The 19,512-nt window shown below is 36.0% G+C and overlaps 6 protein-coding genes across 7 annotated transcripts; 5 read left to right on the forward strand and 1 right to left on the reverse strand.

Annotated features, from left to right (window-relative positions):
• The first annotated feature begins 463 nt into the window (after positions 1-463).
• On the forward strand, positions 464-2,720 carry LOC107263862 (zinc finger protein 658B-like). Its single transcript, XM_025081430.1, has 3 exons — positions 464-477; positions 911-1,063; positions 1,938-2,720. Exons 2-3 carry the CDS (start codon positions 1,030-1,032, stop codon positions 2,504-2,506), a joined length of 603 nt encoding a protein of 200 aa, XP_024937198.1. The 5' UTR covers positions 464-477; positions 911-1,029; the 3' UTR covers positions 2,507-2,720.
• On the forward strand, positions 2,467-3,338 carry LOC107263942 (longitudinals lacking protein-like). Its single transcript, XM_025081437.1, has 2 exons — positions 2,467-2,595; positions 2,878-3,338. Exon 2 carries the CDS (start codon positions 2,916-2,918, stop codon positions 3,249-3,251), a length of 336 nt encoding a protein of 111 aa, XP_024937205.1. The 5' UTR covers positions 2,467-2,595; positions 2,878-2,915; the 3' UTR covers positions 3,252-3,338.
• A 5,216-nt stretch (positions 3,339-8,554) lies between these two features.
• Positions 8,555-9,797, forward strand: LOC107264138 (cytochrome c oxidase assembly protein COX11, mitochondrial). The gene is made up of 3 exons (XM_015732058.2): positions 8,555-9,022; positions 9,111-9,428; positions 9,566-9,797. Exons 1-3 carry the CDS (start codon positions 8,813-8,815, stop codon positions 9,716-9,718), a joined length of 681 nt encoding a protein of 226 aa, XP_015587544.1. The 5' UTR covers positions 8,555-8,812; the 3' UTR covers positions 9,719-9,797.
• LOC107264135 (tektin-3) lies at positions 9,741-13,143 on the reverse strand. Of its 2 annotated transcripts, none has more exons than XM_015732048.2 (8): positions 13,099-13,143; positions 11,909-12,054; positions 11,311-11,556; positions 10,991-11,223; positions 10,813-10,922; positions 10,605-10,753; positions 10,174-10,551; positions 9,741-10,113 (listed from the first exon to the last, which is right to left on the reverse strand). In XM_015732048.2, the coding sequence occupies exons 1-8, from the start codon at positions 13,141-13,143 to the stop codon at positions 9,903-9,905; spliced, it is 1,518 nt and encodes a 505-aa protein (XP_015587534.1). In that variant the 3' UTR covers positions 9,741-9,902. The 2 variants fall into 2 exon arrangements, with proteins under 2 accessions (XP_015587534.1, XP_015587533.1); XM_015732047.2 differs by lacking the exon at positions 13,099-13,143 and adding an exon at positions 12,361-12,643.
• LOC107264136 (cytosolic Fe-S cluster assembly factor NUBP1 homolog) lies at positions 11,985-14,554 on the forward strand. Its single transcript, XM_015732050.2, has 7 exons — positions 11,985-12,418; positions 12,660-12,901; positions 13,421-13,522; positions 13,590-13,680; positions 13,755-14,020; positions 14,096-14,282; positions 14,372-14,554. Exons 1-7 carry the CDS (start codon positions 12,379-12,381, stop codon positions 14,425-14,427), a joined length of 984 nt encoding a protein of 327 aa, XP_015587536.1. The 5' UTR covers positions 11,985-12,378; the 3' UTR covers positions 14,428-14,554.
• Positions 14,555-14,689: 135 nt separating this feature from the next.
• Positions 14,690-19,505, forward strand: LOC107264133 (lysosomal alpha-glucosidase). Its single transcript, XM_015732045.2, has 16 exons — positions 14,690-15,024; positions 15,090-15,969; positions 16,055-16,212; positions 16,284-16,458; positions 16,529-16,619; positions 16,702-16,870; positions 16,927-16,996; positions 17,067-17,171; positions 17,243-17,500; positions 17,567-17,769; positions 17,852-17,959; positions 18,047-18,224; positions 18,298-18,446; positions 18,520-18,604; positions 18,681-19,166; positions 19,240-19,505. Exons 2-16 carry the CDS (start codon positions 15,115-15,117, stop codon positions 19,306-19,308), a joined length of 3,159 nt encoding a protein of 1,052 aa, XP_015587531.1. The 5' UTR covers positions 14,690-15,024; positions 15,090-15,114; the 3' UTR covers positions 19,309-19,505.
• Positions 19,506-19,512: the final 7 nt, after the last annotated feature.

The raw sequence follows: 19,512 nt of genomic DNA on the forward strand, positions 1-19,512 counted from the left end.
CCCCCCCCCCCCCACCCTTAATTAATGTTCGTACGTGAAGTTTTCGTTTGTTTTTCCCTTATTAAAATTACTATTATTTTATTTTCCTCAATAAAGTTACGTATCACAAGATTATATAATCTACCGATGATATTTCATTGATCCATTATCGAGCCTAGCCAATCAATGAGCTTTGGAACAGATACTGAAGTAATTCTTCCTTTCAGATATCCTGTGGCAACTCGAAGAAACCCATAACGAATTAAAATGGATGCCTACGATAATCGACACTAAATCGTTAGCAGTGATGCCAAATAGAGCGCAGAAACAACAGTACGTGTGTGGCGAGTGCGGACGTGGCTACACGTGGATAAACAGTCTGCGACGTCATCAGATATCCCAATGCGGCGAAAAGGAAGGGAAGCATTCGTGTGACTTTTGCGGTCAAAAATTCTACAGAAGATACCGTCTGCGCGATCACATTCTGCAGAAGCACGAGTAGATAGATTTTAATGTTACCCAATATTTTCAAAAAAAAGAAAAAAAGGTATACATATATATATATAAAAAATCAAATTTTCCACTTGTCACACGGACGTTTTTAAAAGGATAACGCCACACGGATCTTACAATTTCCCCATAATTAAACTAAATATTAAGCATACCCATTACTGTTTATTATTTTTAAAAAAATGAAAAAAAGAATTTTTTACTCTAAAAATCTCATCGTATCGTTGCTATACATAATGAATCTCATCGAATAACTCGCTTGTCATAAATGCATGCGCTACGTCTTTTTCCGTAATCCTTATTCCTGTCGTGTCACACGCTTTTTAAAATTTTTTTTAATTTTCCCCTCCTGTGCCCGAAAATCGAACTAACGTCATGACGATAACCCTAACGTGGTCTTGTTTTTTTTTCTCTTTGGCAGCACTGTTCCTGGACAACATTTGGAGCAAGTCGGGAAACGAGGATCTGATACCCGAGGATTTTCTGAAAATCGAGACAGACCACTTCCTGTCTTCGACGTCATTACCGGTGGATACCGAGATGCAACAGAGTCAGTTGAAAAATGAGAGCAAAGGTCGCGTAATAGTCTGTAACGAGTGCGGAAAGTCCTTCTCACGTATGGATAGTCTGAAGCGTCACGAAAAATATTATTGCGGCGTCAAGGAGGACCGTATTGTCTGCCAGTATTGCGGAAAAAAGTTTTCAAAGATAAACATTCTAATTAAACACATGAAAGTTGCTCACACCTCCTATGTACCTCATATGAATATGAACAGTACCAATTGATTCAAGAAACGTGAAAATTATGGCAAAATACGTCGTATCGCAGTGATCCTTTTTTTTTACTTTTATTATTATTTTTTTAATTCATCCCCTATCCTTTTGATTTTCATATTATTTCGGCCCCTCATAACATAACGAACCTCGACGTCTTTGCCAAGTACTACCTGGTTACTCCTATCTAGTTTGAGAACGAAAGCTCGTACAACTTTAGATTATAAAAATACGCTTGCGATACGCATCGATATTACTAATGGGATTGATATGCATTATGTCGAAGAATACGATCTTAACGGTACACTGTATCATTAAAAGACCTATAGATATCGAAAGATTAATTTTGTTTCACCATGTTAAAAAATTTCGAATAAAAATCACATCTGTAAGACAATCAAGCGTGTACGTCATCCCCGATTACTAAAGTTTGATATCTCGGCGTGAAATATATTTCGTTAATAAATAAGATCAATAAGGCCAGTCTCTCTCTCTCTCTGTCTTTCTACTGCTCTTAAAAACTTCTGCAAACCCGTGCTTTCTATTGCGACTTCATATCTGCATGACTATATTATTTATATACGAATCACGAGCATAATTCTGCATGCGACCCCCGTATTGTTCTTGTCGAGTTCGTCCAAGATGAATAAAAATAAATCGCGTATGACTTTCAGGCGAGACTTCCGGTAACGCTACCGGTCATCCCGATGACGATGACGGACTCCGTGTCTCCGACGAGGAGGAAGAGGACAAGACTGTTCTACCGTTCGAGACTAATTTCCATACGGAGACCAATTACATCGTATGCAACCCCTCGACAATTTACACGACAGATCAGCCTTGCGTCCAGAGACCTTCCAGGAACAGTAATCAACAGTTCATCTGCACCGGGTGCGGCAGAGGCTACACCCGCGTAGACAGCTTGAAGCGTCATCAGCAGAAGTGCGACGACCTCCTTGCCTCTTTTCAATATCAGCAGGAGAAGTGCGAAGGATTTCAGCAACGTTATCCTTGCACCCAGTGCGGAAAGAGCTACAAGAGGCTCGACACTTTGCGAAGACATCAGCGTCTGGTTTGCGAGAACAAGGAGGGCAAGTACGCGTGCAAAATCTGCCAGCGAAGATTCGCCTACAGATTCCTCATGCGGAAGCATCAGTCTCTTCATGCAGCCGCGGCGAAGAAGACGGCCGACACGCGCGGGAACAACAGTGCCAGTTCGATTCCCGATGACAAGAGCTCTTAGAGACTCTACGAGCGACCGTGTTTCTGCAAGGTGGACGGAGAGAGAGAGAAAATGATAGAAAATGAAAAAAAAAAAGTGATAGATAATACGCAAGTATACGTTAATAACAATACTTCAAATAATACAATACACTTATGTCACACTTCTTCTTTTGAAAAACAAGTCTGATTGTCAATGAATAAATCCGCTCCGGAAGGCATCGTTCAACGATAAATCAATATGGCTTCAGTTCATTGAGTGCACAAACCCGAATCCACTATAGCTAATGTCTTTGTAGAAAGCTTCATGTCGCCAATGGACTCGCCATAAATATACTGTACTTATTTGAACTTTGGTCCGCTGCTAACTTCACGTTCCTTTGTCGCTCGTAGGGCTTGACGAACAACAGGAAGAGTACGACGCCCTCTGGATGCTCGAAAGGAAGACCAGGGACATCACGGAGTCCAAGGCATTGTCAACCACCGATAAATCTGTGAAGGAACGAGAAAGATCATCCCTTGGACAGACTGGACCTTTGTTCTCCATGACTGCTGTGTATGCTGGTGAAACGTATGTGCCGATTTCCCAGCCACAGTACACCTGCACGAATTGCGGAAAGAAGTATAAATGGCAGGACAGTCTCAAGAGACATCAGAGGGTTGAGTGTGGCAACAAGGAAAAGAAATTTTCCTGTCACTTCTGCGACAGGAAGTTCAAGTATCGATATGAGCTACGAAATCACAATTTCGCTCATCACAGACCTTAAATTTATTTTGTTGCTCTTAAGGATCAAGTCCAATTGTATTATATTGAATAATAAAAGATAATATTTTGAGGGCAAGATACGCTTTAATGGCTTCGCGTGCGAAAGGCTTTATTTTTAATTTATTATCTTTCCTTTGTTTTTCCTTGAAATCAAAAAATCACTCTGTCGACTGTGCTTAATCTTGAATTATCCATTTTTTTAGGCTTTCCTATGCTCAACGACGTCCTGGCTGATGATCGGTTCATCGATGAATTTTGCTTCGATTAAAATCGATCAATTTCAGAAAAAGCAAAGCACGATACGGTTTAGTCTGCGGCAAAACTTGCAAGCACAACAGTAATTTAAGAAAACATCGGCCAATCGAAGTCATCAGTTTGGTTGCGATAAACGAAGACACTATTGTCGTCGTTGTGCAAAGCAATTTGTCGAAACAGACTTCCCCGTCATGCGGTAGTTATTCTATTCACGGTTGGACTACGGTAGATCAGCTATTTTGAAGTTTGAAGAACAAATGAGAATGGCGGAAGAAATGCGTTCTCGGTAGATGCTTCTACGAACTTGTACGAATTATCATTAAGTCATTGATCAGTAAGAGACGAGAGAAGTAGGTTTCTAAATCGTCATCGTTAAACGAATTAACGACGCAACGAATATCCCCGAATAAAATTTTACTCGGAACAGTCTCTAAAGGATTTTCTATTTCTATTTCAGAAATTTTCGTCCCCTCAGAAGGTCCCTGCTGGTCGGAGAACGTTACCACGCAATCCCTGTTGCACTTGAAACAAAAGTCTGGACAGTTTACGAAAATGCCTGAGCCAGCGGGTAACCACAAAACGGCCAATGTTTGTTCCGGTTGCGGAAAGGGCTATAAATGGAGAGACAGTCTTCTGCGTCATCAGAGAGCCGAATGTGGTAACAAGGAGAAACAGTTCAGCTGCCGGCTCTGTCCTAAAAAGTTTTATCATCAGTACAAGCTCAATGAGCATTATCAGGGGAAGCACAAATTGGCAAAGAAATCATTGAATTTAATGTTATCTTAATCGTACCTTTATGCGATATATTTTGAATTTCATCATTCGTCATTAAAATTTGCAAACTTTTAACATTACAAAGCGTCAGACTTCTGCGATGGATGTAAAAAACTTGATGTCTACCGCCACGATTGAACTTCATCCTCGCTGATTCGGCAGACTCACAATCGCATCCTGTCTGTTATCAATAAAAAAAAGTAATCACTTAGTATCTCGCAAAAATATAAAACTTTTATCCTCCTCTTTCATATTCTCTCCCACTGCATATTATTTAGGAATAAATATTGAAAAAATAAATAAAAATTATGAAAACTCACGTGAAATTATGAAATCCGATTATTTCACGTTTTGCTTGTGGTGGTGAATGGTACGTGTTTGATCGGTCGTTTTGTTTGCGTCCTACACGTTATGTCCCAGACGTCCTAATAGCTGGAATACGGTGATGATAATAGAGACACGATAACACACAAGGAATGAGGAATACAGGAACGGAAGTGTCTTTAAAAAAAAAAAGAAGAAAGCATTAAGCGAGTTGGTTTCTATTTTTTCTAGAGCACCAGTATACCTCAGGGACGGCCATCGAGTGGTACTACCAATATCAGAGCCTGTACTTACGTCTCCTAGCCGAAAACAAGATGGCCGATTTGGCCAGGGAAGAAGATATCAGGAGGTCATACAGAAGCTTGTATCCAGAAGCTGCGGATAAAATTCAACCGTTGGAAATGACCGCTGCGATGACTTGTGTTCCTGATCGTGGTAGTCCTGGTCCTGGTTTCGCGCACTTGACTGGACGTGACGTCACCGGGTACTCGTGCCCTAGGTGTGGCAATGCATATGCAAGGCCGCACTCTCTTAACAGGCATATTCGATTCGAGTGCGGAGTCGAGCCGCAATTTGAATGTCCAATCTGTCACAAAAAGTCAAAGCACAAGCACAATTTAGTCCTTCATATGCGTACTCATCAAAAACCTTGAAGTACTGGTACTTCTGGTATGGTGAAGCGAGAGAATACTTCATTCTTTTTTTTTCTATCTATGACGATTGTATCGGCAGGGTTATTTTTTTTTTCAAAATGAAAAAGTTTATACAGTTTATTTTTGATAGCGTCGATTTCAAGGAAATCGATATTGCGCCGACGTTACGTAATTAAATTTCAAATGTTGGTGATGTTACTTGCAAATGAATTTAACGAAGATTTTAATTTTTTTATTTTGTGTTTCACTCGAAAAAGAGTGCAAAGAGAAAAATATTCGTGGAAGTGCTATATTTTATTTGAGTTTGAGTTATTATTTTTTTTCTCTTTGTTAATTACAGATTACTTTTGAAATACTCTATACAGTATTGGGCTGGATTGCCGTTTCGTTAAATTATCGTATAGGGAATTTTGATCATTTTTTTTTCAAATTTCTTTTTTCTCTTTAATTTTCAACAAGTGGTCAGAAGAATTTCAGAAGAAATCTTCTATGTAAGACTTCCCGTAGTCATGTGTTTTATAGTCAAGTAAACATTCCTTAGGAAATAAATAAAGTTGGAAAGGAATTACAGTAGAACTTACATATATCGTTGAATTGTTAAAATTTTCATGAAAATTGAATATATAAGAGATAACGATAGCAATAGATTCAATTGCTCAACTCCCTACTGAAATTGGGACGAAAGGATGAAAATAATTTTTGTTAGGACATTGCGGTAACTTAATTACTGTAATTAGTGATTTTTATATATTTCAGTATTTCATTCTAATGATCTCTCGAGAGGGCTGATACACGTAACTTAAAGTTACCGATAACAGACTGAAGCACTGCCATTGTTATTGTTATTTCTTGAGAATGAATAATTCATTCCTAGGAGCGCATTTAGTGGGCACAGAAAATTAACGTTTATTATTTTTGTTACCAAAAAACCATTTTAGTTTTGCGAACGTAAGAGAATTCTCATCGATTTGAGTCTCCATACTTCGTATCGCTTATTATTTCTCATACTATTATACCAAGTCAACACGATTCTTAGGAACTACGTTTGTGAGAAAGTATTTAGCGAAAAAAAAAAATACTTAGAGCATTTAGATGTAAGTTTAAGAAGAAAAAAAAACGTAAATTTTGACTTTCGTTTTTTGCAAATTTTTTGTTCAAACATTTTTCAAAAAATTAGACTCACCGACTAACTGTGATTCGAGACGTACTGCCAGGTACACATTTATACGTATCGGAGTGGACGTTGAAAATATTTTTCTTTAATCAAGGTGGAAAAATCGAAAGGATTTTTATCAGTGGAAATATTCACAATATGAAATCAAGAACAGGAAACGTATACCACGAGCGTATAGATGTCTATATTCAGGGCTGCCTAGTTATATTATATACATAGATCATTATATAAATATATATATACATATATAATATATTGTACAAAAAATAGGCTGAAATAAATATATCTTTTATACACGTTAATTCCACTGATTTGCGTGTGATTTTTCAGTGGAATATGAAAATGCGCCATTAGAAACGCGTGAGTTCATAAACAGTTCAACCACGGTAGTCAAAGATCGTAAACGTACATATATAAAGTTGCGTATCCAGGAATCGATATTCGTAAATATTTTTTTTTCTTTTTCTTTAATTCACGATTACCTGTCGAAATTATGTCGCAGCATGACTTGATGTATAATTCTTTTTTTTTTTTTGGCTGTTCGATCTTCTGCATTTGCTTTCCTTTCCACAGCTTCGATTTCACGATCGACTTACTGTTTCAGTGTGGAAAAGACATAAAGATTTGGAGGACGGACCACCATTTTTATGCCCGAAATGCGGCCGGACCTATTCGCATAAGTGCAACCTGACGCGGCATTTGCGACTAGAATGCGGCGTCGGACCACGTTTTCAATGTGCGAGTTGCAAGAAAAGATTCAAGCATCGTCATCACCTACGGGACCACCAAAGAACGCATCTCTATGCAAACTGCTCTTTTGAGTCGCGAAATTAGGGCCTACCATTTCGTAAATTTTTATTTATTTTTCACTATATTTATTTATATATTTGTTGACTTCGGTACAAATGAGATAATTGAAATAGGTTTCTGCAAAGTGAAAGTGTATCTTGACGTTTTTCTTTATATTTGGAATACGTACTTAAGGTGACTTTTTGAAATTGGACTAACGGCGACTCCAAGTTCCGGCCAATGAAGCTAAATTAAAGTGAAAAAAAAAGAAATGTAGAATTTTTAAAATATAAAATTTGATGTATTTTCGGTGTTCGTGATAAATGTTACAGTCGAGTTTGTGCCAAAAGTATTAAATAGGCTAAGCTGCCTGATAGTGTACGAGTGAATAAGATGTCCTGAAGATGTCTTTCTAATGATACAAAAAACGTGACGCGTTAAAGACGTTTCTATGCTAACTTTAGAAACACGACGTCGACATCCGTTAAATTTCTTATAATTGTTGCAAATACAAAACGAAGAGACTTTCAGAACGTCTTTATGCGGTCAGGAACGTATGGTAACCTGTGCCGTAAAATATTTAAACGAATATTTTATAATTTACCAATAAGTTTTTTTATAATTTCAAGAATGTGTATATTTTATAAATTCAGGTGAGATCGACAGAGGAAACTAAAACTTCAACCTCGTGATTTTTCAAGCTGGTGCTTTATATAATACTAAGAATTTACTCAAAGGCTCAATTTTGAACTTCTGATAAATAACAATAGAGACCACAATTGCATATACCTCTTGATTGTGCCAAACGACATCTCTAGTCCTTACGTTTTAGGAAACACAAGTATTATAGTTTTTCAAAAGAAGTTAAGAGAGGATAAGAGACAGCGAGAGAGAGAATAGGAGGAATGTAAAGAGCAAAAGTGGAGAACTTCATGAAATGTCACTGTATATGCTCAAATAGCAAATCGTTAATGAAAATTAAAGAAACAGAAAAGTTACGAAACAATGCGAAAACGCGGCGGATTTTTTATTAAGTGATGCACCGCGTTTTCTTTAATTAATAAATAGTACATGGATGTGAATGCACGTATTATATTTTCGATATTGTTAAGAAAGTTTGATAGAAAGTGAATAAATTCTGGAGCAAAAATAAACCACAGTTTGATCTACAAGACTTATTATCGCATCTGTTTGTTGCATTTACCAAACAATGTACAGAATTCAATGTATTTAATAAAAGACAAATTGAGATGAATTTTCTACCCTTTTTTTTCCTGCATATATGTATGTAATTCCAACGTTGCGCCAAGAACAGCAGAGACAGCAATGTATCTTACATGACAACAGCCAATATGGCTTCCAGCTAATATTGCCAGCTGTGCGGTATGTTGCATGGACCGCCAATCGTGAATAATTGTAACATTGCATATTGATTTAAACTGTAATAAATAGAAATGGCTTCTGTATAATTGATTTCCTCAAGCCAATATAAATGTAGTCGCGAACAAAACTAAATACCATGATATAATTTGCATGATATTGGGTTACGTGGTTATGGTTATGGTTATTTAGAATCGCGATCTTTAAAAGAAAATGTATTTTAAAACGTGTCAGTACTTAGCAAAAGGCTACACGAGACACATATCTACTAGTGTCAGAAAGACTTTATTCAAAGAGTGTCGTAACGAAAATGTTCTACATAAAAAGAGATTATGGTCCACTGTGAATTATGTTGTGGCTGCAGGGGTTCTCACTGTTGGTTTGAGTTATGCAGCAGTTCCACTTTACAGAATATTTTGTCAGGTAATTTCAATAAGAATCAATAGTTATCATAGTGTATCTGCTATATTTTAATGTGCTGTTTTAGAGATTATTGTTCTGTGTGTTATAGTCATACAGCTATGGTGGGACCGTAGGTCATGGCAGCGATACAGTGGAAACGATGAAACCTGTCAAAGACAGAATAATAAAAATTAAATTTAATGCAGATGTTGCTGCAGCAATGCGTTGGAATTTTAAACCTCAACAGTTAGAGATCAAAGTCATGGCTGGTGAAACTGCATTGGCATTTTATACAGCCTACAATCCAACAGACGAGCCTGTCATTGGTGTGTCTACTTATAACGTGGTACCATTTGATGCTGGTCAGTATTTCAATAAAATCCAATGCTTCTGCTTCGAAGAACAACAACTGAATCCACATGAACAGGTAAATACATACACTTAATACTCTGTAGATGACAATGTATATATGCATTTGATTATATACAATTCAAAGTATAATTGTATTCATTATGCAAATTGTCATTACGATTAACAGTGAATAACCTTAAATCTGTTTTCAAGGTCGATATGCCAGTATTCTTCTACATTGATCCAGAATTTGTTGACGATCCAAAAATGGAGGGTGTTGATGAAATAACACTTTCCTACACATTCTTTGAAGCAAAAGATGGTCTAAAACTACCTATACCAAGTTTTATTAAGAGTCACTTGTAGTGTAATTATAAAAAAAAAAACGTAACTTTGTTTTAAAGTTTATTATAATTGTACAGAGCAATAAATATTTGACAAACTTTCAGCGAATTTTCATCGAAATGTCACATGACCTAAATCACTCTAGGAGTGCATTCCGACTACGTCGTCTACTTCTAATCTTTCCTAAAACGCGCATCCGAACACATCAGAATCTAAAGAGCGCGTTAATGGGATAAGCTCGTCGTAATCCGCAAACTTTTTCTTTATCGATATACATGGCATCGATTTTAAGTGCCATATCGTGTTCCATTTCATTTCGTGTTCTTAACAATCTCTGATGTTGATTTTCAAGCTCCTTCAACATCTTATGCATTCGTTCCACCTGTTGATTTATGTCATCTATTTCTTTCTGCAAGCTGTAAGAAACAAATTCATGGAATATCATCTTTCAAAATTATCTACTTTGCGACAACTACCTCATGTGCGCATAATCGCGACACAATTCAAGTTCAGGACGATGCATTCTGGCCTCAAGTCTAGTATGAGCAACCTTGAGCGCGTAACTCTTATCCGCAATGCTTTTCCGCATCAATTCAATATTTTTCTCCACGTCAAAAATCTCTTGTTGAATCTTATGAAGGTGCTGCTGAAGTTTACTCTTGGCTTCTAGCAGTTCGGAGCATCTACGACTTACTGCGTTGTTCGTATTGGTCCAGGCATCCCATATTTCTTGGGCTACACGATTTATTAGCGCTTCCGCATCTGTGCGCAACTGACAAGACTTGGTTCTTTCCGTTTGTGATTTTTGAACGATTCTATTGGCCGCTTCTGCCCAGGTTTCTTGTTCCGACACACTGCGTCACGCAATCTCATCAATTGACTCTGAATATTTACATGCAATACGTACCATGGATCAAATTTTTCAATTCCAGCATAATACTGTAATCCTTGACTATGATTATTCAATTGATGACACAGCATATCTATACCCAAGGCACCTTCTTTATTTTTCATATCTAGTTCCAACTGATTTTGCACTGCCCTGCAGTTGCGGAGCTGGAATAAAATGTTTGTACCATACAAAACTCAGCAATCATTAAACCGGAAATCAGTACCTGATCTTTACACTTATCGAGGCAAGCCTCCAACTTCTTTTCATTGTTCCGCAAATTTCCTATTTCACACAGCAGAGATTTCTCCGTATCATCATGAATCAGTTCGGTACCTAAAATTATTTGGTGCCATGATAAAGTTCAACAAACAATCTAATCTATATATACGTGCATCCTGCACCTTTTCTCGATTCTCTATGGTAGAGACATTCTTCAGCAATATGCAACGGCCCTTCTATATCCTGTATGGCTTTTTCCAAAACACTTCGGCAATCCTGAAGCCTCTCACTTTCCTGAATCAATCTTTCCAATTCAGACGCCACTTCATTCCTCCAAAAAGTCACGTCGCTTATTCTCTCACCAAGTCGACGACTCGTGTCGTATTGACCGTATTGTATCTTTTCTTCTGCAGTTCTGAAATATCGAGAAATATTTGAAAAAGAAAAAATATTAGCACAAATCTATTGACTTTTACGTATCATTTAATATGATCCGGTACACCTCATCACTTTCACGGCGTCGTTTCTTATTCTTTCAGAATATTGTCTGTTCGTATTGGCTTCGTTATAAAACTTTATTTGCTTCTGATACCATTCATTTGGCGTATATCTTGTGTACATAGCTGCTTGCGACGCGTGTACAGGATTCCGTTCATATCCAGTAACCAAATTTGGAAACTTCAAAGGCTGAGTAGTCATGTTGCTCATAGGATCCCCAGTGTAATTCGTCATAGCTTTTGTTCGAGATCTACAATATTATTGGTATTACGTTATTGAAACTCTATAGCGATAGAATATTACTTCTGTTAGAAATTAGATAACTTATTTATACAAGTGAAGTAAATTTGTATTTTTAAGGAACCTCTTTTCTTGTAACACAGTCTTGAGAACTATTGAAGGCAGGATTGTGAAGGAATTTCAAGAATACCTATAGGGAATCTTTCTACAGTTGTGTCTAATATGGTTTGTTTAATCAATATAGCTATGCATCTTTACTATAGACTGAACTGCGATTCTTTTACTACAATTAACTTGGGAGAAAATCTGGCAATTATCCTTCACACATTTTTTAGATGAATCAAATATTTTTTTAAACTTACAATGGAACCAATTCGATATTCTCGTAACCCATATTAGATCGCCAAGGCTGTTGTCTATGAGTTCTTTGATAATCGCTGGCTCGGATAGGAACCAAAACTTGTGTGCACGGCATAGAAGCTCCAACTGTGCTCCAAGGCTGAAGTTGCTGCACAAGATATGTTATATTGTTACAAATAATATAAATTGTTTATCCATAAGCGATAATATTTGATATTCGTATTCGGAGATGGATGAAAAAAGGAGCAGTGTCCTTGGCAGCAAATAAAGTTGATTAATAAGATATACATTAATTATGGTGTCGTTAAGAAAAGTAGGAGTGATACCTTTTAAGTGGTTGTACAATTAGAAACAGGTATTTCAGTGCATTTGAAATATGGGAATAAAACAAGAAATAAACTGATAGTGATCTGTTGTTTCAATCAAATATCTACGCGAGTGACTTTGAGCTTACACTAGTGTGGCTGAGTACATGTCCAATATGGCTGATGTTCCTAACGATGCTCCAGAGCGTAAGTAAATAATTCCTGTATAATTTAGACTGATCCGTATAATGAAATGTGCACATTAGATATTGTGTCTTTATGCAGTTTTCTGATAATTATTAATTTCATAGATATTGGAAACAATATTGATTTTCTTCCATTAGTGATTTGGCATTATTGCGTGCAATTAGGTTATCCATGTAATTTATTTATCTTTTTGTAACATTGCAAAAAATGTAGTTAATGTGTGAACAAATTCTTTTATCAGATTGTCCTGGAACCCAAAGTGAAGATGCAGGCAAAGTTTCCGCATGTGCTGGATGTCCAAATCAAAATATTTGTGCATCGGGTGCAACCAAGCAGCCTGACCCTGGAATAGCGTTAGTTAAAGAGAAATTATCTGCTGTTAAAAACAAAATATTAGTATTGTCTGGTAAAGGTGGTGTTGGAAAAAGTACTATGACGTCATTGATATCACGGGCTCTGGCTGCTGACAATGCTGATAGAAATGTAAGGAACAATATATTATACAAATCTAATTATTTTAATATTATTTACAAGAATAACTTGGATAAAACAATGACTGGCAAAAATGATTTGCAAACATTATCTACTGATGCCATTCAATAAGAAAATTTTAGTATTGACACGATAATAACACTTTTTCAATGCTACCTATCAATAATTTGTGGTTTTAAGTAACTTACCCTTTTTCCCAAGCCAAGAACGTCTATGTGATTTTCAATGTACATGGTAGCATGTCAAGGGCCACTGGCAGTGTCAATTCAGGAAATGACCTAGGGTATCAAACCCCCTGACTACATCTATAGCTATCTGTGTCGAGTCACTCTGTGCCAGGCACTTATTGATCAGCATTTAAATAACTATGTCGTTTCAATGCTATAAATCCTATAGCAATATGAATCACATTGACTTACAGTACTTTATTAAAACAAATTCATCCAAATTATCAAACTTATATTATAAGAACAGTTTACTCCAAAAGATCATATACAATTAATTATACAGGTTGCTGTATTAGATATAGATATCTGTGGACCCTCTCAGCCTAGAGTACTTGGAGTACTTGGGGAACAAGTTCATCAGAGTGCTTCAGGATGGTCCCCTGTTGTAAGTAAGCAAGAGCTATATCAGGATTAGGATTTGATTTGATGTTACAGGTTTTATATCATTTTAGTACATTGAAGACAATTTGTCTTTAATGTCCATTGGCTTCCTTTTGGGTAGTCCCAGTGATGCTGTAATATGGAGAGGACCCAAGAAAAACGGTAGTTACCAATTCGATAATTTTATTAATACTCTTAGAACATCTAATAATTATATTTCATATTTTCATGCTTAGGAATGATACGACAGTTCCTGTCTGAAGTTGATTGGGGGAATTTAGATTATTTGATTCTGGATACACCGCCTGGTACTTCGGATGAGCATTTATCTGCTGCCTCCTATCTACAGGGCGCAGGCATAACCGGCGCAATTATAGTCACAACGCCACAGGAAGTAGCACTGCTTGACGTTCGGAAGGAAATTGATTTTTGCAAAAAAGTGAATATTCCAATTTTAGGCGTTCTCGAAAATATGAGCATTTTCGTGTGTCCAAAATGCAAGGCAAGTTTACTATTTATGTTTACAACATTATTTTTCTGTATCACAGCATCATAATCATTTATTTTGTCTCTATAGAATTCAGCTGAAATATTTCCTGCATCCACGGGCGGTGGTAAAAAAATGGCCCAAGACTTAAATATTGAATTTTTGGGCTCAATGCCGCTAGATCCACTTTTGGCAAGATGTTGTGACGAGGGAAAAAATTTCTTAACAGAACTACCAGATTCACCTGCAATTACTGCATTACAAACGATAATGAAACGTAAGAAAAAAAACGATATACTTACGCTTCATCAAGGTGTATTTTCTGATGAAAAACGTATTATTAATATAATTATCTTTGCTTTTCAGGAATTGTACAAAAGTGTGAAGAAGATAAAGAAAATATTCCAATAGATGCACACTGAGGTAATCGCAACTCTACCAACGTTTATTGCAAGTAATTTATCTTCATAATTCCACCTGTACATTTATTCAGCACCCGTGATATGTAATTATATACTGTTTTGGAGAATTAAATTTTGTTTTACTTTTTTTCTGTTTCATTTTAATGTAACAATCCAGTCTAATTAATATACATTTGGTAGATAATAAATCCTCACTAAATATTAAGTATTTTACGTTGCGCTTTGGCCTTTTGTTGGATGACTACCGCTGTCTGGAAAAAGAAATGCACTTGGATACTATATTTGGTGCCGGACTCAAATCTTATCGTTTAAATATTTGAAGGGGTATTGCTGAAAAAGAACAGTGTAGTTTTGATAGCAACTTACCAGTCCACATCTGTACTATATATATATATATATCTGTTAAAGTTTTATACGCAGTAGAAATACATATATATACATACTTATCGAATATCTCAACCAGAGACAGTCCAGGTTATGTGCAGTTAACAGCAGTTCTGTGTGTAGACTAGTGTTTGCCGGTTCAGTACTTGACAATGCAAAATTTTAGTTGAACAACCAGTTTCGAGGAACTTTACTAATAAGGCATATTTCAAGGTAATTTTTGTATTATTTAATTATCTGTACCTCTAATGAAGTTACATAAAAGAAACTTTTTTTAGACCATTTAAGTATAAAGGCTTTGGGATGATTTTCAAAAAGAGGAGTCTTTCTGACACTACTGTCAAAAGTATTGACAATGTCACGCTACTCAGTTCTTATAATTTAACTGAGCCTAGGAAACTGTTGGAAGACAATAAGAAAGGAATTTCTACCAGGAAAAAAGATGTTCTAGCGGCTAAGGAAACTTGGGGTCTCGGCACATTTTTCTTAGTACTGCTGATTACTGCGTGCCTTCAGATTTCAATTTCTATATATATCATTTTTAAACTAAAATATTATACTCACGAGGAATCAATGTTAATAGAGCAAAATAAAAAAATGTTGGATTCAACAATCTCAATGCTACAGATACTAACATCCTTTGCAATTTATTTGCCCAGTTTAGTGAAGAGAGTTGATTCGTTCAACAATTTCTGTTGGAATTCTTTACAAGATCAAAACGTAGAGAATATTGCACATTCAAAGATAGATGAGGTGATCGATAACCTTGTGCTCAAATCTGTTTGCAAAAATGATCCAATATCAGACATAAAAATGATAAACAATATTAATAAAAATCTACACTGTCAAAATATTCAACCTGATCTAAGATTCGATTGTCATCCAGAGGATGGAGCCTCAGAATTATCATGTGCAGATCGTAATTGTTGCTGGACTCCGATAAGCAATGATATTTCAAATACATCAAGAATACCTCTAAATATTCCATATTGCTATTATCCATCAGAATGGCCTGGATACAAATACGATAAATATAATCAAGATGGTAACAATTTTCTTGGGTTCTTAAGCCGTTCAACTCCTTCTTTCTATAAGAATGATATTAAAACTATCCAACTGGAATCTATTAGTATTGACAATTCTATTCTCCGTGTCAAGGTAAAATTGAACATTAATTTACAAATTCGTATGGAATCCTATTATAACTCTGTTTCATACAACTAATTTCAAACTGTAATTTTAGATGACTGATCGCTCTAACCACCGATACGAACCACCTTGGCCACTTAGAAATGATAGATATTTATATGGCACCAAAAATACTAATGAAAAGTACGAATTTAGAGTGGATCCAAACAAAACTGGCTTCATGATTAGCAGATCATCCGACAAGACTCCATTGTAAGACTTAATGATTTATGCCATACGTTTCTTACATTATTATAAACTCTTGTATAAACTTTGTCCTATAGATTCGACTCGATTGGAATGGGTGGATTGATATTTGCTGATCAGTTTTTGCAAATAAACGCTTTACTACCATCGCACAATATATATGGCCTCGGCGAACATAGAGAGCATCTGAAATTAAATACTAATTGGCAATCATACACATTTTTCAATAAAGATCAGCCACCTACAGAAGGGGTAAATAGCAAGTTCATAAAATTTCGTGAAGTATATAATGTATATATTATAATAATCTTTGATTATTCAGGCAAGTTTGTACGGTTCTCATCCGTTTTATCTAATAATTGAGGCTTCTGGTAACTGTCATGGAGTTCTCTTCCTTAACAGCAATGCTATGGGTAAAATAATATACGAGTAATAATCGATAATCAATGCAGCAGACTAGTTTATTTTTCACTAAGTAATTTTCAACTGAATTAGACGTAATTCTACAACCAACACCAGCGATCACGTTCCGGTCTATCGGTGGTATCTTTGATATGTACTTCTTTTTGGGACCAACGCCTGCGGATGTTCTTAAACAATACTCTGAAGTAGTTGGAAAACCATTTATGCCACCTTACTGGTCCCTTGGGTTTCACTTATGCAGGTAACTAAATTTTTTTAATAAAAATAGCAGCAGATAATTCGACGCACGAATTTTAGATTTGGTTACGGAAGTTTGGAAAAAACCAAGGAAGTATGGAACAGAACACGCACTGCAGGAATTCCACTTGTAATGATTTCAATACCTTCTGATATTATTATTAATCAACCATTTACTAACATTCATCATTACGATCTAGGATACTCAATGGAACGATCTGGATTACATGAGCAACAACAATGACTTTACATACAGCGAGGACAATTTTAAAGATCTTCCAAAATTCATCGATGAGCTTCACACAGTCAGTTCATTACTGTCTTTAAATTGAATAAAAAAATGTCAACGAATCTGATATTATAATTAATTCTACAGCTTGGAATGCATTACATTCCATTGATAGACGCAGGAATTTCTGCTGGTGAAGTTAATGGCACTTATCCACCTTATGATGAAGGTTTACGCATGGATATATTTATCAAAGATTCCGAGACAAATCAGCCATTCGTAGGAAAAGTCTGGAATCGTGTCTCCACGGTATGGCCAGATTTTACACACAAGAATATAAAAGATTATTACACAAAAATGATGAATTTATTACACAAAGATGTAGCATTCGATGGTGCTTGGATAGTGAGTATTCGATAGTAACATTAAAATATGAAAATTAGCATTGATTTCTTAAAATCTCACTAACAGGATATGAATGAACCATCAAACTTTTATAATGGTCATATAAATGGATGTACCCAAAATAAGCTTGATTATCCTCCATATGTACCGAATGTTGTTAGCGGTTTGCTTGCAACTAAAACAGTTTGTATGAACGCTCAGCATTCTCTCAGTACGCATTACAATCTTCATAATACATATGGTACCAGTCAAGCCATTACTACTAATCAGTAAGTTAAAATAGTTTATCCAATCATCATTATATCATATTGATAATTAACAAAGTACGTAATTTTTAAAAATATTCAACAGCGTCCTGAAATCTCTTAGAAACAAAAGACCTTTTATAATATCAAGATCGACCTGGGTGGGACATGGTGCGTATGCAGGTCACTGGACTGGAGATATATACTCTTCATGGTAGGGGTAGAAAATTTAGCACCTTCGGATTCTGTTGTAATATTCTTATGTGTAAAATTTAATCATAAATTCACATATATCATTTAGGCACGATTTGAGAATGAGTATCCCAGAGATCTTAGCCTTTAGTTTCTTTCAAGTACCAATGGTGGGTGCTGATATTTGTGGATTTGATGGAAATACGACAGAAACGTTGTGCAATCGGTGGATGCAGTTAGGAGCTTTCTATCCATTCTCACGTAATCACAATTCGGACGATACCACAGTTAGTATGAGAATTAATAACTTATCGATCAATAACCTAATGATCTATTTTGACATTTATTTGTGCTATTCAGGAACAAGATCCAGTGGCTATGGGAGATCTTGTTGTTCGATCTTCCAAGAAAGCTTTGACGATTCGATATTGGCTACTTCCTTACCTTTATACATTATTTTATCGAGCTCATCGTTTTGGTGAAACTGTTGCTCGTCCATTATTCTTTGAGTATGTTAAACAATTACTTCTTGCTATTAAACCGAGTTATACAGTTCAGCTAATAGTGTTTATTCTATTTCAGATTTCCACAGGATGTCACCACATACGTTATTGATACTCAATTCCTATGGGGAAGCTCCTTTATGATTGTGCCAGTTCTCCAAGAAGTACGCTCATATTTATATTTTTCTAGAATTCAAATTGTATGTTGTGCAGATTTAAAATTTTGCTTTACATCTTCAGGGTGACACTTCAGTAAAGGCTTATCTTCCTCGTGGTCTGTGGTATGATCTGTACTCGAAACTATTTGTATTTTCTACCGGAAAATACTTTATGCTGGATGCACCTCTGGATACGATACCTCTACTCATTCGTGGAGGCTACATTCTGCCAGCTCAGGAACCTAAGTCGACCACAACAGAAAGTAGAAAGAGTGACTTTGAATTGCTGATAGCATTAGATCAGTTTGGCGAAGCTAACGGAGAACTTTACTGGGACGATGGAGACAGTCTCGACACCACTTGCAACTTTCAGTGGTTGAACTTTACAGTAAAAGAGGAAAATCTCTCTAGTGATATTGTCGAGAAGCCCAATTGTAATAAGAAATTTGTTAAGTTTAATGAAAAAATGATTCTTGGCAAAGTTCGCATACTGGGCATTACGCGAACAGTCTCACGCGTCTTCATTAATGACAAGAAGATCAATTTTAATTACGATCCAGATAAATCGGTAAATCTTCGATTAATCAATATATTGAAAAAATTAATAAACTAACAAAAACAATATTTCTTATATTTTACAGTATCTGAAGGTGCAGGATTTGTCGTGGGACTTACACCAGAAATTCACGTTATCTTGGAAATACGAATAACCAATAACAGCAACAAAGTATGATAAAATTCTCAATTAACATAACGTAAGTAAAAGTGTGATATACCCCCCTTTTAATTTTAACGTTGTTTACTTTATAATCGCTACACGAAATGTATTACCCTATACTCATATTTTGTTACTGCTTGTTTGATTAATAAAAGAAATATCGGAAGGATATTAAAATCAGATAATAAATAGATAG

Source organism: Cephus cinctus, unplaced genomic scaffold (assembly GCF_000341935.2).
Source record: "Cephus cinctus unplaced genomic scaffold, Ccin1 Ccin1_scaffold0168, whole genome shotgun sequence".
Taxonomy (NCBI): domain Eukaryota; kingdom Metazoa; phylum Arthropoda; class Insecta; order Hymenoptera; family Cephidae; genus Cephus; species Cephus cinctus.

Coding starts and splice junctions, on each gene's coding strand:
- LOC107263862 (XM_025081430.1), top strand. CDS start 1,030: ATGCAACAGAGTCAGTTGAAAAATGAGAGCAAAG. Junction 1,064..1,937: donor GTTGAAAAATGAGAGCAAAG/GTCGCGTAATAG, acceptor TATGACTTTCAG/GCGAGACTTCCGGTAACGCT.
- LOC107264136 (XM_015732050.2), top strand. CDS start 12,379: ATGTCCAATATGGCTGATGTTCCTAACGATGCTCCAGAGC. Junction 12,419..12,659: donor TCCTAACGATGCTCCAGAGC/GTAAGTAAATAA, acceptor TTCTTTTATCAG/ATTGTCCTGGAACCCAAAGT. Junction 13,681..13,754: donor GAGAGGACCCAAGAAAAACG/GTAGTTACCAAT, acceptor TTTCATGCTTAG/GAATGATACGACAGTTCCTG.
- LOC107264138 (XM_015732058.2), top strand. CDS start 8,813: ATGTATTTTAAAACGTGTCAGTACTTAGCAAAAGGCTACACGAGACAC. Junction 9,023..9,110: donor TTTACAGAATATTTTGTCAG/GTAATTTCAATA, acceptor TGTGTGTTATAG/TCATACAGCTATGGTGGGAC. Junction 9,429..9,565: donor AACTGAATCCACATGAACAG/GTAAATACATAC, acceptor TCTGTTTTCAAG/GTCGATATGCCAGTATTCTT.
- LOC107264135 (XM_015732047.2), bottom strand. CDS start 12,474: ATGTGCACATTTCATTATACGGATCAGTCTAAATTATACAGGAATTAT. Junction 11,224..11,310: donor GACGCCGTGAAAGTGATGAG/GTGTACCGGATC, acceptor TCGATATTTCAG/AACTGCAGAAGAAAAGATAC. Junction 10,114..10,173: donor CGCGATTATGCGCACATGAG/GTAGTTGTCGCA, acceptor TGTTTCTTACAG/CTTGCAGAAAGAAATAGATG.
- LOC107263942 (XM_025081437.1), top strand. CDS start 2,916: ATGCTCGAAAGGAAGACCAGGGACATCACGGAGTCCAAGGCATTGTCA.
- LOC107264133 (XM_015732045.2), top strand. CDS start 15,115: ATGATTTTCAAAAAGAGGAGTCTTTCTGACACTACTGTCAAAAGTATT. Junction 16,459..16,528: donor ATCAGCCACCTACAGAAGGG/GTAAATAGCAAG, acceptor TTGATTATTCAG/GCAAGTTTGTACGGTTCTCA. Junction 17,960..18,046: donor GGAGATATATACTCTTCATG/GTAGGGGTAGAA, acceptor TATATCATTTAG/GCACGATTTGAGAATGAGTA.